At 40.9% G+C, this 17100-nt stretch overlaps 2 protein-coding genes across 15 annotated transcripts in view; one reads left to right on the top strand and one right to left on the bottom strand.

Annotated features, from left to right (window-relative positions):
* The window catches only part of Hmbox1 (homeobox containing 1), a 140452-nt gene extending 137043 nt beyond the window's left edge, over positions 1 to 3409 (bottom strand). For 6 of the 12 annotated variants that reach the window (XM_027390334.2, XM_027390328.2, XM_027390339.2 and 3 more), the window contains exon 1: positions 3095 to 3408. The gene's annotated coding sequence lies outside the window, so the exon portion shown is untranslated. Of the gene's footprint in view, positions 1 to 3094 lie in introns of all 12 variants that reach the window. The other 6 variants (XM_027390331.2, XM_027390329.2, XM_035452569.1 and 3 more) reach the window with 2 other exon arrangements.
* Positions 3410 to 3629: 220 nt separating this feature from the next.
* Positions 3630 to 17100, top strand: part of Ints9 (integrator complex subunit 9) — a 94070-nt gene continuing 80599 nt past the window's right edge. The window contains exon 1 of one of the 3 annotated variants that reach the window (XM_027390326.2): positions 3630 to 3972. Coding sequence is in view for 1 of the 3 variants with exons in the window: in XM_027390325.2 (XP_027246126.1) it covers positions 3885 to 3893 (9 nt within the window). In the remaining 2 variants the exon portion in view is untranslated. The remainder of the gene's footprint in view (positions 3973 to 17100) is intronic. The other 2 variants (XM_027390325.2, XM_027390327.2) reach the window with 2 other exon arrangements.

The following is a 17100-nucleotide window of genomic DNA, read 5'->3' on the forward strand; positions in this document are numbered from 1 at the left end:
CAACTGAAATTTGAAACTAGAGACAGAACTAATATGACATACAGGAAGACTCAAAAAGAACAAATTAATACACAATATACAATATACAATGGATGAAGTGAGCAAGAATACCCACCAACACTTAGTATAAAATGGCCAGAATAGAATGAGGTCTTTGTTACCATTCATGTTACAACTTAGAAAAATAGAGATATTAAGTTTCTACTTGGCTAGAAGATGAAATGCACCCAGCAGTTCGAATGAGGCCTCTGGAAAAGCATTCAACACATTGCTCTGGGTTCCTTTCCTTGATGCACTTTCCTGACTAAACAGTGTTCCCTATATGCTGTGCACAGAACTAGCAGCAGACTGGTTAAAAACAGCTTGCATTTTCAACTTCCCGTAATAGAGGCCACATTTTTTAGAAATGATCAGATTAAAATAAATATGTCTTTACAGTTACAGGATAAAATTTTAAGCTGGACAGGCACCAATGCCCTGGTTCTTCACTCTTTTTCATAAACCATATGACTTTCACATGCTGAGAATGTTTTATGCTTTAGCCTGCAGTAAAGGCTTTACATCATTTTAATGCCCCTGTGCTCAAAAAGCAACAGAATCAGCCTGGTGAATGCAAGAAATACTTGGTGTACATGGAGTCATTTTTTTTTTTTTTTTACCAGACTACTCGTCAGAAAAAGTTTAACAAATGCTTTTCCCATAAATAACTTCACATATCCATTGATGAAAATAAACAAAAAGAAGATATGAGGAAAGGGTAGATGAAAAACACTCATTTTTCTAGATTGGAGCGTTCCAGTTTGACATGTCTAAAATGACTATTAAACACTTAAAAATTCCATGACTATCAGAACACATTTCATAAAAACACAAGTAAGCAGCTATTATACTGTTCCATGGAATTTTCTCCCAGTTTTTGAAAATTAATGTTTCAGGTTAAGGTAAGGCTTAAAACAAGCAATTCTGAAAATCCCTGTCTTCAACAAACCAAAGGCAGAGCTTGGCATAGCACATTCAGTATACGAAATTCTATTCAGGTCAATTTAAATAGAAAATGCTCAACTTCATGCTAACAGTCCCCTTATCTGTGTGAATAATCAACAGCAAAAATTTCAAAACAAAGGCTAAACCTACCACAAAATCCCAGTGCATCTATGTTGCTTTCAGATGCTATGGAATCTAAAAGCCCCTTCCTGATAGATGAAACATTTAAGAACTGATACATTTTGACCAAATATACAAATACGTTAAATTCTCAAGTCAAATAGAAATGATACCAATTATTCTTTTGGTTATTTAAAAGTCTGTAATACAACAAAATTAACACAGTCACTGAAGAAGTTGTATTTTGGACTGAGGGAGTACAAAATGTATGATCTTAAATTCTCCTGGTGTAAGGTCATTAAATATTCAAGACTGTGAGAAACAAGAGATGTTTCATTCCAACTCTAATTTGAAAATTGAAAAATAAAATCAGATTTTCTAAACTTGACTTATAAGCATAATTCAACCAGATCTAGCAACTTAGTTGTGCAATTTTAATAAGTCTAATGCAAAGCACTAGAAACCTGATGTGATAATTACTTGTGGCATAAATGCGAAATAACAACAAATTCGGGTTCTTTTCACTTAATGATGCATTTTATAGTGAAACCACAAAAAGCACAACCCATATTAGCACAAAGTAAGCAAAATTTTAAAAAAAGCACAGGAGGTATTATTATGTCCATCAGGAAGAGAAATGTTCTGTGCCAAGGAAGGAAGGAAGGAGGGGGAGGAGGAAGAAAGGGAAGAGAAGATAGGAAAGGAGTAGGCGAAGGTTTCCATTATCTGTAGGTCCCCAGAAAAAGCAGCACGTGACTGTACCCTACACAACACACAAGGTCTTTTTTTTTAAGCATCCGACAACATAGCAATCACTTTTATCCTTCAACTTTACATGGCATGTATCTTTACTGCTAAGTGAATTCTTTGCTTCACTTACCCATGCTTCCTCACTCTTCCATACCAGTTTTCAAGCAAATGTGAGACAGAACAGGGTGGGGTAGAAGAAAAATAGATGCAGCGCCTTCCAGCGCACCACCAACCCTCTTCCCCGAAAATAATTTCCAACAGTTTTTTCAACTACGAAAATAAGTCGCCCTATCTACCTTAGGGCACACAGCAGACATTCTGTCTCATTAGTAGACACAGATGCATATGCCATTTAGCACTCCAGACTCCCAACCCCACGTCCCCGAATTTTAAATAATTGGCAAGCAAGCCACTGAGCATGAAGATGACAAGATACCTTTACTTACTGTTTCGGGGTAAAGGTGGGCAGAGGACTCCTTTCAAAGTAGCCCCAATAGTGTAACCAAAACACGGTTCCGGAATAAAATATTAAGAGACACTTTTCCTTTCCCACCTTTAGCTGCGGACTTGAGGAGGCAAAATGCATCTCCACATCACATCATTTGTACAGTCCTGCCGTCGGGAGTTTGGGGTGGAGATTGGCCCAGAAGAGGGCACGGAGTGTGAGCTAGCCACCAGACACGAATGAGTTGCCGAACCCCCAAAAGCCTGCACAAGGTCCACAGAGCAAAAGTCCAGCCCGGGACTCACGCATGCTTCCCAAGCCCAGGCCGCTTATCTTCGACTATCTAACTTACCATCTACAGACATTCCTTCAAGACGAGCCCAGCACCCGAGTACACGTCACAGTTTAAAACAGCGAGACACTCCCCAAACAAACCAGCACACCTCGAAACCACCTCACAGTTGCTCAAACTCGCAAGCAGGAAGACCCCACCTCCAGAATTCAAACCTTCCGCCGGTCCTGGAGACCAGGGAGAAGTTAGGGAGCCGCCGTCGCCTCTCTGCGCCAGCCCCTCACAAACTGCCCCACCCCACAGCCCGCGCACCGCCGCCCCCTCGGGAGCCCCCTTCTCCCTCACTTGCTCCCTCCCCAACGCAGCCACTCCAGAGACCCATCTGTGGCGCCTACTCACTTTCTCTCCCCCCAAACCCCTCCAAAACATTTTTTCCCCTTAAAGTAATGAAAGAAGTGAGGAAAGAACTTAAGGCAGTCCGGGTCGCAAACGACCCCACTCACCTCGGAAACCCAGATGAGTTCTCTGCACCCGGGCTCAGCCCCCTCCCCAGCGTCCCAGAGCAAGGCTGAGGGAGGGAGGGAGGAGGAAAACGGGAGGGGGAGGGGATCTGCACCGCGGGGCGCCCTGCGGGAGGGGCTGAGGAGGGCTCCAGGCCCGCGCAGGAAGAGCAGAGGGGGGAGGGTAGCCCTCTGTCTCTCAGTCTCCCCCTGAAAACCTCGCTTGTCTCAATCACATCAGACTGACTGTCTTTGTCTGGCTGACAACCGCCATATTGATAGCAACAGCCCCGCTCCCACCTGCTGCCGCCGGGCATCCCTGGGAGTTGTAGTTTCCGTTTCCCTAGAGGAAAAGTGCAGAGCTAGGGGTCCGAGGCCCCAGGGAACTACAGCTTCCAGAAGGCACTGCGCCCATACGCCTTCCCACAGGGAAGGGGGAGCCGGGAACTGGAGCAGTGTGGACTACATATCCCAGAATAACAAGGATTTCAGATCGGGAAGGGGGTGGGGGTCATGATATCATTCAGGGATGGAAAGGAAGGATGAATTGGCGGCGGCGACGAATTTAAGGGGGCAGAAGGAGGCGTTTAAAGAGAACAGGGAGGAAAAGGAAAGACGGTCACAGCTCCCATAATTCCTTCAGTAAAACTACATTTCCCGTGATGCTCCGGAAAGTGCGTGAGAAAGGAAAACTTCAACTCCCGCGATGCTCTCTGTGGCGGAGATTGAACCGGAAAACGCTTCCCTGCTTTGAGAAGTGAAGAGAGTGGTGCTTAACAACCAAAACTCCAATATGAAACTGGTGAGTTTCCTCTCCTAAGTCAGAGGGCAAAGATAATGCCCTCTGGATTCTGTGGCCTCCACCATGACTTGTCGCGGAGGTAGGTCAGCAGTTAGAAAACTAAAGTGAGGTGAACTGTGGCGAGCTGGGTTTTGCAGTTGAGATTTGAATTCCCTCTTGCATACACACCACACTCCCTGTCAGGATGTCATTCATTACTGTTTGGTAGGCCCCTTTGGCCAAACATGAAGCTGAATATTACATTTCTTCATCCTCGAGGAAACTCTAAAACTTTTGTTTGGTCGTGTTTCTCGGCTCCCACCTGAGAGTTATAATGGGTCATCCCCTCTTTCCACTTGATAAGCTCTTCAGTGGATTCCCTACTGATGTTGCAAAGCCGGACTTAGGCATTGCTCATTAAATGTCCTGCTACATCCTAACTGCCTTTCGAATTAAGAGAAAGCGGTGCTAGAGGGTGCTCGTGAAGGATTTAGCCAGAGCAGTGTTGAAGCATTCCAGTTTAGGGCCTGCGCGAAATAAACAGCTCTAGGTGGATGGAACACGCTTTCTGGAGAAGTCACTGTGTGGCAAGAGTTAGGCAGACTTCTCAGATCTTTGCTTTGAGCCATTTTATTGAGCACACCATTCTAACAGGTTGTTTTATTCAAGTGTAATGGGATAATTGATAGAGTTGGACATTATCTACAGGGAGATAAATGTCCTCAATGTAAGGCATATTTGGTTGGTTCGGTTTGAGAAGGAAGTGGTGTGCAAATGTTTATCCCAGAACAATTTTTATGAGGGTATCAGAGTTTATGTTTTTTTTTTTTTTTGCTTCACTCATAAAATCCTATTGCTTGATTTATATGTAAGGTTAAAATGGGAAAGGAACAAATGAAAAATTAGCCTTTTGCTTTCAGAATCAAAAGCTGACACCAAGGAAAGGAAGAGTTCTAATTAACACTCCCTCTCTCTTCGATTTCAAACCAAGTGTAGATTTCCATAATTAATCCAAGTGACCTTTAATGCAGAATTACTGTACATACACCAAAGTGATTTCAAAAAATAGTTTCTCAATAGGTTAAATTTGTGTGCTGTGGCTACCAACGGGTTTTAATAAATTTCTCATGCCCTTAAGTTTTAACTCTGTGCACTGCTTTAGGAATGTGGAGTTAGCTGTGGTGTTTTGTTTTGTTTTGTTTTTTAGATATCTTAGGGGCTAAGGATGCAAGTCAGTGGCAGCAGGCTTCTCTAGACTGCACGATACATTCTTTGGGTTTGGTCTTCAGCATGGAGATAATGAGTTATGTCATGAAACATGCACACTTTAGTCAACACATTCATTTTGGTTGGTTGGTTGGTTGTTTTTTTTTTGTTTGTTTTTTTTTTTTTTTTTTTTTTTTTGGCTTTTCGAGACAGGGTTTCTCTGTGTAGCTTTGGAGCCTATCCTGGCACTCGCTCTGGAGACCAGGCTGGCCTCGAACTCACAGAGATCCGCCTGCCTCTGCCTCTGCCTCCCAAGTTCTGGGTTTAAAGGCTTGTGTCACCAACGCCTGGCTCACATTCATGTCTTTGAAATGAGACTTCCCAACGTGCTCTCCCCTCCCACATGGCTCATGGGGTATAGCCACTTCTCTCATCAATTGTTTTCCCCTAATATGATGCTGTTCCCTTAATGAAAATTTCCTGAAAGGTCTTTTTTCTGCCTTCTTACTAATACTGCTTTTGAGGTAGTTTGTTTCACTTGCCACTGGAATTCAATAAGCCCTTCTGCCCTGGTTGGTTTTTGTTTTTTTTGTTTTTTTTTTAATCTGAGAAGAGGACCCTCAATTGAGGAAATGCCTCTATTGATTCTGTAGAGCATTTTTCTGATGGATGTTTGATGTGGATGGGCACAGCCCACAGTTGTGGTGTTATTCCTGTGCAAATGTTCCTGAAGCTGATAAGAAAGCAAGCTCAGCAAGCCATGGGGAGCTAGTAGTTAGTTGTTACTCAATAGCCTCTGTTTCAGTTCCTGCCTCCAGGGCCCTGTTTGAGTTCCTGCCCTGACTTCCCTGCATGACAGACTGTGGTCAGAATGCATAAGCCAATTAAACCCTTTCCTTCCTTTAGGCATGGTGGGTGTTTTTGTTGTGTTTTGTTTGTTTTTTTTTCCTTTTCTTTGTGGTTTTTTGGTTTGCTTGTTTGTTTGTTTCAAGACAGAATTTCTCTGTGTGACCCTAGCTGTCCTGGAACTAGCTCTGTAGACCACAGAGATCCTCCTGCCTCTGCCTCCTGAGTGTTGGGGTTAAAGGTGTGTGCCACTACATTTAGCAAACTAGAACACCTTCTAAACTGCCTCCCTACATTCAGTCTTAACCTCTCAGAAGAGTTTATTCTCTTCTGAGGAATCTCAAAATTGTTTTTCATTTGCAGAATCCTGTAAGATTCACCTGAGTAGCTTCTTTTGCCCTTCAGATAAACTCACAGTCTTTAACTTGGTTAACTTGGCCCTGGAGAATATGGTCCTGCTTATGTCTCTGCATGTAGTCTAACAAGCCTTCACCATTGATGTCTTCAGAACGCATAGGTGGTTTTCCAGTTCTTTGAGTCCACTGTTTTTCTCTGTCTCTGGGAATTTAAGTGTGTTCAATTGCCTACAATATTTTGCCTTTTCTTACTTAATGTCTTCACATATTTCAGGACACTGTTTGAATAACAGTTTTTCAAGTTTCTTAAATCAGACCACCCTGATACGTGTTTTCGTGGCATACCTCCTGTTTGTTGGACTTACAGTTATTTCTTTGTATTTGTCCCCCCTAATGTAGACATTGTATTCCCAGAGACTTAAGACATACTTTGACTTCACTACTACATGAATAATTTCCCAAAGGTCTGTGCAAATGCTGGGAAAGGGCTAAAGGGTGAATTTGAGATTATAATAAACAATAACCTGAGTAAAAAAATAATAATTAGCTTCTACTATTTAAAAAGGGTTTTTTTATTTTGTGTGTGTGTGGGGGGGGGGTGTTTTGCCTGTTAAGTCTACACACTAGTTGCATGCACCAGAAGAGGACACTGGATCCCCTGGAGCTGGAGCTGTAGATGGTTGTGAACCAACTGATGGGTTCTGAGAGCTCAACCCAGGTCTTCTGCAAGAGTAAGGAGTGCTCTTAACCCCTGAGCCACCTCTCCAGCCCTGATTGCTGCCTTTTACAGAGCAAGCACTGTGTGACAGGCAGTGCACTAAGTGTTGGCACAATACACATTTTGATCTAGGTGATAGAATTCCATTTTACAAATTAAAAATGTGAGTTTCTGGGAAGTGAAGGAAGAGACTCCAAGTTAAACAAATTAAAAGTGAAAGAGCAGGGTCTGAATCCATGTCTCTCTGGTTTAAGAGTCCGATGCTTAGTGGGGGCACAGTCAGAAGCACCGTTCCCAGTGGCATCACAGTGCTATGTCAACTCTTAGAGGAGTGCAAACTGAGATACGTTAAATTTAAATTGCAGTTTGTTTAGGTTGCAATCTTTAAAAGCATTATTGGCGTTGAGCATGGTAGCACACATCTGTAATCCTGTCACTGCAAAGGCAAAGGCAGAGGGATCTCAAGTTTCAGACCAGCCTGAGACACCATCTTTTAAACTTATTCAAAAACTAGTCAAGCTTTTTAAAACCTCCTTTGTAAACCAGGCATCACATGCCTTTAATCCCAGCACTCAGGAGGCAGACACAGGCGGATCTCTGTGAGTTCGAGGCCAGCCTGGTCTCCAGAGCAAGTGCCAGGATAAGCTCCAGGCTACACAGAGAAACCCTGTCTCAACCCCCCCCCAAAAAAAAAGAAAAAAAATGAGTAAAAATGCATTTTATTATTTTTGTGTGTATGAGTGTTTTTCCCCATACATGTCTGTGCACCATGTGCATGCCTGGTACTGAGTAGGACAGAAGAGAGTATTCAATCCCCAGGAACTGGGTTTATAAACAGTGTGAGCTGTCATGGTGCTGGTAGTCAAACCCAGGTCAGGTCTTCTGGAAGAGCAACAGTGCTCTAACCACTGGGCAATCTCTCCAGCTTCTTTAACACGAACACTTAAGACATTGAGTGCCATTATAATATCTGAAAAGTTCCTAACTGGAAGGATTTAATGACTGCCAATATTTATAATATTATACATTGTTCTGGCAGCTTTGTTTAACAAAATAAATTCATTGGTATTTCCAATTAATCACTTTAGGAGAGATAAGAAAAATTGGAAATATAACTTCTAAATTGACACATTTTAGAGCACAATTACTTTTTAGTATAGGTTGAACCTAATAGGTACACCCTAGGGGTCAATTTAGCTAATATGGGAAGAAGTCATCAAAGTCTTTAGCAAATGGCCATACAATGTACTGAGCAGACCGACATCAAGTGAGCTGGAAGCACAATGGCCAGGCATCTGGTCATTCAAGTGAGTGAAGATGAAAGTGAATGAACATGTGTGAGGTTCAGGAACGCAGTATTCTTCCAGCTTGCCCAGTCCACAGATGTTTATTATGCAGCCACAGTATATCCTTAACATTCAAAGTTTCAACACATTCCGCTTTAACTATTACATTTGACCTCAAAGAGCTATGCATGGAATTAACTTACCATTTTGCTGAAACACAAACTTGAATGTGACTTTGGGATTAATGGTACTCTTGTGAGTGAGGCACCTTGCCTCTGCATCCCTGACTCTTGACAGCTGTTGTCACTCTCCTGTTAAAGGCCTGAAAGGAAAGTTGTTTTGCTGTCCATTATACTGTACTTACTGAATTCCAAGAAGGGAATTGTATGCTACTGTTTTATTTACAAATTTAAAACTGGGAAAGGCTACAGACTACATCTAAGTCCTAGGCTGCTCTTTATGCAAAAGGGTTCCATTTTTACCTGTTCAAGCTTAACTCAACATTACTTCAGGGAAAACAGATGGAACAAAGAACCAGATTGATAGACCAATTCAGTGGAGGACCAGCAGGACTCCAAGTGCAGTTGTGGATTATATACACGGTCTTTGTTTAAAACAGTGACTCCTGCTCCAAGGTCATTTAACAATTCTTTAGAGGCTACCGGAAAGTGCTAGGCTTCTCCCTTGACAGAGTGACAAATTCTTTTGGTTTCCTTGAACTTGAATCAGGAACAGAACATCTTTTTCAGCAAGTGATAGTCCTTCAAAGTCTCCCCAGAATTTGCTGCTTGTGTTGCAGTTAGACTGTTAAAATGTCAATTTGATTTCAGGCATTCCCATTTCTGCTCTCCAGTAGATTAGTGCGCCCCCCTGTGTCCCTCTGATGTAGTGTCATGCCCTGCTTTTTGAAATGTGGGCTTTTTGTCACAGTCCAGTAAGATAGGTGTTTTCCTTGCTTAGTTTCCTCAAGTTCTGACAAAAACCATGTTGCATATGCAACACATCTTGCATGGTAGTGCCCTGTAATAAATAGACATTGTACATTTCAGAACCCTAAACTGTTTCACTAAAGAACTGGTCTTTTGTTGTTACCAAGGCAAAAACTATATAGATGGCAGATTTTCTTTTTTTTCTAGCAAGCAATAGTTGAATTTGGATTGGGGTGGGGCATCTGCTACTGTGGTTCCTCAGCTACTCCAGTGCTGCTCTGGTAAAGTGACCCCTCTAATATTAACACATTGCCTGAGTAATCATAGCCCTTTACTGTTTTGTTTTGTTTTTTTTAATGGTCAGCACTGTGTATGTGACAACACACAAGAAGAAAGGGTCTACACTCAAGGAAAACTAGCTATTCCTGGTGGAAATTTTGTTCCTGGTTTGCTATTTATGAACAGAGATCTAGGAATAAATCATCCCTCACAGCTCCATCTTCACTCATTTAGTCACTAACACATATTCTTGGACACCTCCTTTGTACTAGGCATTGCTCGAGGTTCTGGTGTACTGCAGTGAGCAGAACAGATGTATTTCCTGCCTTTATGGAAATGTAGCTTGCTGGGTTTGCTCTAGGATTCAGACAGTGTTCACAGTGAGTGTCATGATAAAGATATATTGTTGATCACTGACTTAAGTATTCTTGTAATAAAATAGTAGAGATTTTAGTTTTAGTTGTAACTGGTAATAAACCTTCTTAAATTGTTAAATAATGTCTAGCCACCCCTAGCTTTCCATTATTCTGGCAGTATTCGAGAAAGCTGTTGACTTTTTTTCATTTCTATAACTATCTCCTTTCCTCTGCTCTTATCCCTTATCCACCTTCTGCAGACTTTCTTCATATTCAGCAAAACATACCTATGGTAGTAGATATGGAAAGACGTCTCAGAAAGGGGAGCTTCCATCAGATAGTAGTCACAAAAGCATCCCTTCAATACCAATTGTGAAATTAGTGCTTCTTTTTGCTCTTAAGGTAGTTAATTTTTTTAATCATTCATGTTTATAAAAGGATGGAGAAAGTTTGTAACAAAATGTGTGGCATAGTCAAATTTTCAGACTTATGGCTTAAGCAAATACTGTCTTTTTATAGGTACAGTTTATCTATATTTTTCCTTTTTCATTGTCAGCTTGATAGTCTGGGAGACTGGTAATCCCAAAGATGGAAGGAAGGGGAAAGACCACCAACCCAAATCATCATGGCCAAATTAATTAAAGCAAGCAATATTGAAGCAAGATTTTCTATTTATGTACATGGGCTGCCTCCCCCAAGACAGTTCAAGAGGTCAGCATTGGATATGAAGAAGACAAGGTTTTTATAGCTCAGGACTAGGAGGTTTCCAAATGGGGGATTTGGCAGGCAAAGTAGGTGAGGTTACAGGAGCATAACAACATAAGCATAACAAGTTAGTCATAATGACCTCCTGAAACAAAGGCATGACTGTAAGGTGGTCATAAAAAGGAGTGATCATAACAAGGTAACCATAACAACCCTTTTGAAACAAAGGTAGGGCTGCAAGATGTTTACTAACTTTATGAAACAAAGACAGGATTGCCAGTCCTAGAACAGGCAGTGAACAGGAATGAAACTAGACTGTCTTTACTGTAAGATGGCTTTTAAGCCTAAGGATGAAGCAGGCTGGTTTTTCAACCTCTGGGCATGCCTGTGAGGGCTTGTGTTACTGAGGAGGGAAGACTTGCCCACAGTGGGTGGACCATGGGTCTTGGTCTGTAGAGCACTAGCAAGCATGCATTTGTCCCTCTCTGTTCTGATGTTGATACAATGTGACAGCTATTTTAATCTTGTGTTGCATAAATTACCTGCTATAATGGTTTGTTTGTACCTTGAAGAGTACCTAAAATAAGCCCTGAGTGGCTAAAATAAGCCCATCTCCCTTAAGCTGCTTTTGTAAGGGTGTGCACCTCAGCAGCAGGAGAGAAGCTAACTAAGGTAACATGGTTAGGCCTTTAGTTAAGGCTTCCTTCCCACCTTTTTTCGATATGTGGAAATATGTATATAAGGCAGTAGTTTTACAAAGGATATTATAGTATTTACTGTTTTTTATGTTTTAAAACACATGCATTTAAACTGGGTTTTTAATGAATTTTCAGTGTCTCACCTATCATCACAATTCATTTCTCCCAAAAGACCCCTTATGCCTCTTATCAGTCAACATAATGGGCCCATGCAGCCTTTAATCTACTCTTTGTCAGTAGAGACTTGCCCTTTCTGGTCTTTTCATATGAATTGGTTTATATACTGTATAAGTCTTTTATGTCTGACTGCTTTCACCACCACGTGCAGCTGTGGGAAGATTTTAATTGACATATTCACCTTCACTTGCTGTAAGTCTTTGTGCACTGTTTGTTGTCTAAGCTGGGACAAAACATTCACAATGTTAACATTTACCATTTAACCACTTTTAAGCAAGCAGATCAGTGGCATTAAGTACATTTACAATGTTAAGCAACCATGACCATACATTTCTAGAATGTTCTTAGATTTCACACATTAACTATTACTCATTTCCTATTCCCCAAGCCTCTAGTTATCAGCCATTGTCCTTTCTGCCCCTGGGAATCCTGGATAATCTAGGTACCTCACATCAGTAACATACAGTGTGCCCTTTTCTGACTGGCTCATTTCACTTAGCAATGATTGCAGGGTTTATCCATGTTGTCACATGTCAACCTTTGAGTAATGTTTTGTGATGTAGACCACATTCTGTTTAATCAGACCTTTTGCCTACTTCAGATACTGTGAGTACAAATACCTGTTCAAGTCCTTGTTTTCAGTTTGCTTGTGTGTTATTTTTGTTTTCAGCATGTATTCAGAAATGAAATTGTTTTTTGGTGGGGTTTTTTTGTTTTGTTTTTATTTTTTTGAGACCAGGTTTCTATGTAGCTTTGGAGCCTGTCCTGGAACTTGATCTGTAGACTAGGGCTGGTCTCCAACTCACAGAGATTGGTCTCACCTGTCTCTGCCTCTTGAGTGCTGGGATTAAAGGCATGTACCACCACTGCCCGGCTGAAATTCTTAAATTACCCAGAATTCTGAATTTAATTTATTGTGGAGCATGAGAATATTCCATAGTGACTGTCCCTATACCATTTTATACTCTCACCAGAAATGCACAAGGCTTGTGATTTCTCCACATTTCTTGCTAATACTTATTTTTTCTTTGAGTTGTTATTTTAGTGATAGCCATTCTATATGTGGTAGTTTCAGTTTGCATTTCTGTAATGATTATGCTGAGACCTCCGTGTGGAAATTTTTATTTTTTTATTTTTTTTGTAATGCATCTGCATTGTTTTGTTTTGTTTTTGAAAAGCTGTGTAAAAGCTATAAACAATAACAAAAGCTGGAAAGTTTCTGTATTGGACTGGTATGGGGGCACAGTGTAATACCAGAATCAGAAGATGAAGACAGGAGGCTTAGGAGTTCAAGGTCATCCTGAGCTACATGGTCATTTTCAGTCCAGCCTAGGCTGCATTAAAATCCTATCTAAAAAAAACTAGTTCCCTTGAGGCTGGAGTGTTTGCTTACTGATCAAGAATAGTTAGTGTTCTTGCAGAAGACCCAAATTCAGTTTCTAGCACCCACTTCAATCTGTGATGCCAGCTCCAGGGAATCCAAGACCTTCTTCTGGCCTCTGTGGGCACCAAGCATGCACACAGTGCACAGACATATATACAGGCAAAACACTCACACATACAGCATAAATGTAAATAAATCTGTGTGTGTACATTCCCTGCTTTTTAAATATTTTTTATTTATATTTTACATATGAGTGTTCTTCATGTATACCTGCAAGAGGGCATCAGATCTTATTATATACGGCTGTGAGCCACCATGTGTTTGCTGGGAATTGAACTCTGGAAGAGCAGCCAATGCTCTTACCCCTGGAACCATCTCTCCAGTCCTTCCCATCCACTCTTTATCCTGTTCCACAGAATATCTTCATTGTTTGGTTTCTTTTTCTTTTTCTTTTTTTAGATTTATTTATGGATGAGTACTGTATACATGTATGCCAGAAGAGGGCATCAGATCCCATTATAAATGGTTGTGAGCCACCATGTGGTTGCTGGGAATTGAACTCAGGACCTCCGAAGAGCAGCCAATACTCTTAAGCTCTGAGCCATTCCTCCAGCCCTATTGTTTGGTTTCTTGTGTGTCCTTGGTGATAGTCTGTGGGCTTATGTACATACATGTAATTAACATCCCCTCTTTGTTTTTTGCATAAATAGTGATAATGTTGGGGTGGGTGGGTGGGTGGGTGTGTGTGTGTGTGTGTGTGTGTGTGTGTGTGTGTGTGTGTGTCATGTTGCTTTGTCTTGAGTTAAAAATGTACAGATTTTTTCCTATGAGACTCTAGAACCATGGGGCATGCTGGCACACACTTTAATTCTGGGACTCAGAAGGCGGGAGGCTCGGAGTTTCATCCTCTGCTACATAGTGAGTTTGAGGCCAGCCTGGGCTACATGAGACTCTGTTTTAAAAAGAAATCTAAAACTGCCCCAATTTCTAAAACTGAATGCCCATGCCTGTAAATAAGAACCTGCATATAATAAAATCCAAGGACTCTTTGTTTTCCACATTCTTTCGTTCTAAACTGTGAAATGATTCCAATGTGCCTTTCAAGTATTTTTAGAAATATTTTTAACAAATACTTTGTATTTTGGTTTCCTGAAGGGATAGTTAGAACTGTGGCTCTTAGCCTAGAAAATAGAGTTTTGCTCCCTATGTCTCCACCACTCCTAGTTACTGTGAAAACATTCAAGTTGAAGATGTAGAGGATGCTGCTGATGTAAAGCATGGTTCATGAAGCTTGTGTCCCTGTACCTCAACCCTGTACTCACACCATTTCCAGGAAATCATTTCACAGCATCTGTGGTTTAAATATAGCTGAACTTATCTAACCAAACTTATGTTCACAGTACTAGGTTATATCCCATCGTTTACAAGTGAATTATATTTCACAGTGGCCTTTGCTGGCATCTGAGAGTGTATCTGAAATGCATCTCTTGTTGTGAAATTGATGGTTCAAAAGGTGTGCGCACGCACTTAAGTGCGCACAACCACACAGAGTTCCCCCATAGGGGTTCATTAGATTAGGCTTGCCAATAGCTCCCTCATATACACCACTTCACTATTAGCATCAAAATTTTTTTCCGGTCTGAAAAGTGAAAACATAATGTGTCAACATGGTTATAATTTGATTTCCTTCTTACGTGAGATAGGACATAGCATGTGTGTTTTCAAGCTCTTTTGTTTCCATTCCCCTCCCAGTTTAGTTACACTCCAGCTCTACACTATTTGATTTGTGGAGCTTTGGCTCATATTTCTGTATCTTACTTCCTTATCTTGTTCTTCAATCCAGGACTCCAGAGCATGCCAGAAAATTACATGTTCTATAAAATATAGACATTTCACTTTCTTAAAAACTTAGAATTGTTTCCATTAAAATCTTTTGTGTGTGACTTTTGCAAGCAGGTTGACTTATTAATATTTAAGGAGATAATTAGAGAAATAAGGAAAAATTTATACATACATACATACATACATACATACATGGTTCTTTGAGAGAGAGTTTCCCTTCATAGCCCTGGCTGTCCTGAAAGCTTCCCCTGTAGACCAGGCTTGCCTCCAACTCACATAGATCTGCTACCTCTGCCAGTCCAGTGCCGGAATTAAAGGTGTGTACCACCACTTCTGGCTTAATATTTCTTTACATTATTTAGTTCAAGAACAAGAAATGCTTTCTTTTACTTAAATCATTTTATTGCCACTTTATTGCATTTAAAACTTCCTCCTAGTAGATATTTCCTTTTAAATATGTCTGAGTACTTTCTGGTGTGTGTGGTATTTGTTTACATGTGTGTAGAGGGGGTGCATGTACTCATGCATACTTGTGTAGGGACCAAAAGAGGACACTGGACATCCTGCTCTAGCACTCTTCACCTTATTCCTTTGAGACAGGGTCTCTCACTAAACCTTGAGCTAGGCTGGCAGCCAGCAAGCCCCAGCAATTCTTCTGTATCTGTTCCACTCAGGGGCTCGAGTGCTGAGGATCTGAACTCGGGTGTGGATGCTTGTACAGCAAGCACTTTAACCACTGAGCCGTCTTCCCAGCCCTAAATACTGTATTTTGTTTGTTTGTTTGTTACTGAATTGGAATCTCTTCCTACATATTCAAGATACATAGCCCACTTGTTAAATTTATTTTACGATTTCATTTATCTGGTTGGGTTTTATGAAATTTCTAGATATGTATCTTCGCAGCTCATTTTTCCCAAACTTCATTTACATCACGTGTGCAGCGATTTGGGTTGGGTGCTGATGGTAGTAGGCGTCTCTGTCCTGCTTCCAGTGAGAGTGGCTGTCCCTTGTCAACACACCGCTTCAATGCTGACTTTGGGTTGAATTTCCTAAATAATTTATACTCTATAGCTAGCTGCTCTCCTGTTCCAGAATATTCTACTTGTTACTAAAGTAAGATTCTTTCACATGGTCCGACAATATGTTGTTTTCTACAGGAAAGATCTATTTGTGTTTGAGTGTTTGTCCTAGGCAGTTAATTATATCTGGTATGCCATTTCCAAAGTTTTAAGTGAACAATAGATTTTATAACTTGAAGTCCTAGGTGACTCTTAGCAGACTCAGAAATAATAAGACTTCTGTGACCTCAAAAGAAATGACAATGTTTCCTTAAAAAACAGCAGCCAGAAATAGTTCTGTCTCCAGAGACAGGCCCTATCAAGGCAAGAAATGTGAACAGATAGTCTGTTAAAATAAACATAATTGCCATTTATATATTATGTGTCCCCCAAAAAAGGTATGGGAACAAAAGGGGCTTAGAGTCAGGCCCACCTGACTGCTTATTTATTTTAAAGGGGATTTGATTCAAGCTGTATAGTCCAGTAGGAAGAAGAAACTGCTGCAGAATGATCTGTAACTATCAGTAAGAAAGGCAATAGCAAAAACCCATTGTCTGGTTGTCTAGTACAGTCCACTGAGTGTTACTAAGTGAATATTGAGCCTGTCCTGTGAGCCTTATTGTCAGTGGGACATGCCTATCAGTCTGCAGACACTGTGCATCCGAGCTTGTGATTAATGGGCTTTTGGCGACAGACTATGATAAAGACTAAGATACAGATTGCAAAGGATGAATTCCATCTAGAGAATTACAGCTTCTTCCAGAAGTAAAATCTGAGCTGGCCTTTACAAAGCTCTTGAAGTAGAGGATTGTGGCTCCATAGTAGGGTGCTTGCCCAGCATGTGCTAGGCTCTAGATTCCATCCTCAGCACCACTCACAGGAAAGTACTTTGATTGGCAAATACATCTGACTGAATAGGAGGGTTGTGTCTTATTCTGGATGGAGAAAACAGTTCAAATAAAAGGGGTGCAGAAATAAGGTATACATTTCCTCAGTAATGGGCAAGTATGACCAACTGGCTCTTACTACTGGCAGCAATGTGTATAGTACTTATACTTCATTATTGTAGAATATCATTTCTACCCCTCGAGGTTGTGAGTTCGGTGAATAGCAGTTGCAGTAATGGGACTGGGTAGACATGACCCAGGAACTGTTTGGAAGAGGGCTGGCAAGGGAGGTTTAGTAGTGGCTGTAGGGCTTTTACACACACTCAGTGATCTAAATTCTGGCAGAATAAGGATTTTTCTTTTCCATGGAAAGTTTCAGAAAATTCTTAAAAGTACAAATTTTGGACAGGTGAAGACTTTAAATTCATCTCTTTGGAAATCTAAAACAGATGTAAGAATCACATTGCGCACAATATAAAACTTTGGAGTGCAAAACAAAAA

Source organism: Cricetulus griseus (genome assembly GCF_003668045.3).
Source record: "Cricetulus griseus strain 17A/GY chromosome 1 unlocalized genomic scaffold, alternate assembly CriGri-PICRH-1.0 chr1_1, whole genome shotgun sequence".
NCBI classification, from domain to species: domain Eukaryota; kingdom Metazoa; phylum Chordata; class Mammalia; order Rodentia; family Cricetidae; genus Cricetulus; species Cricetulus griseus.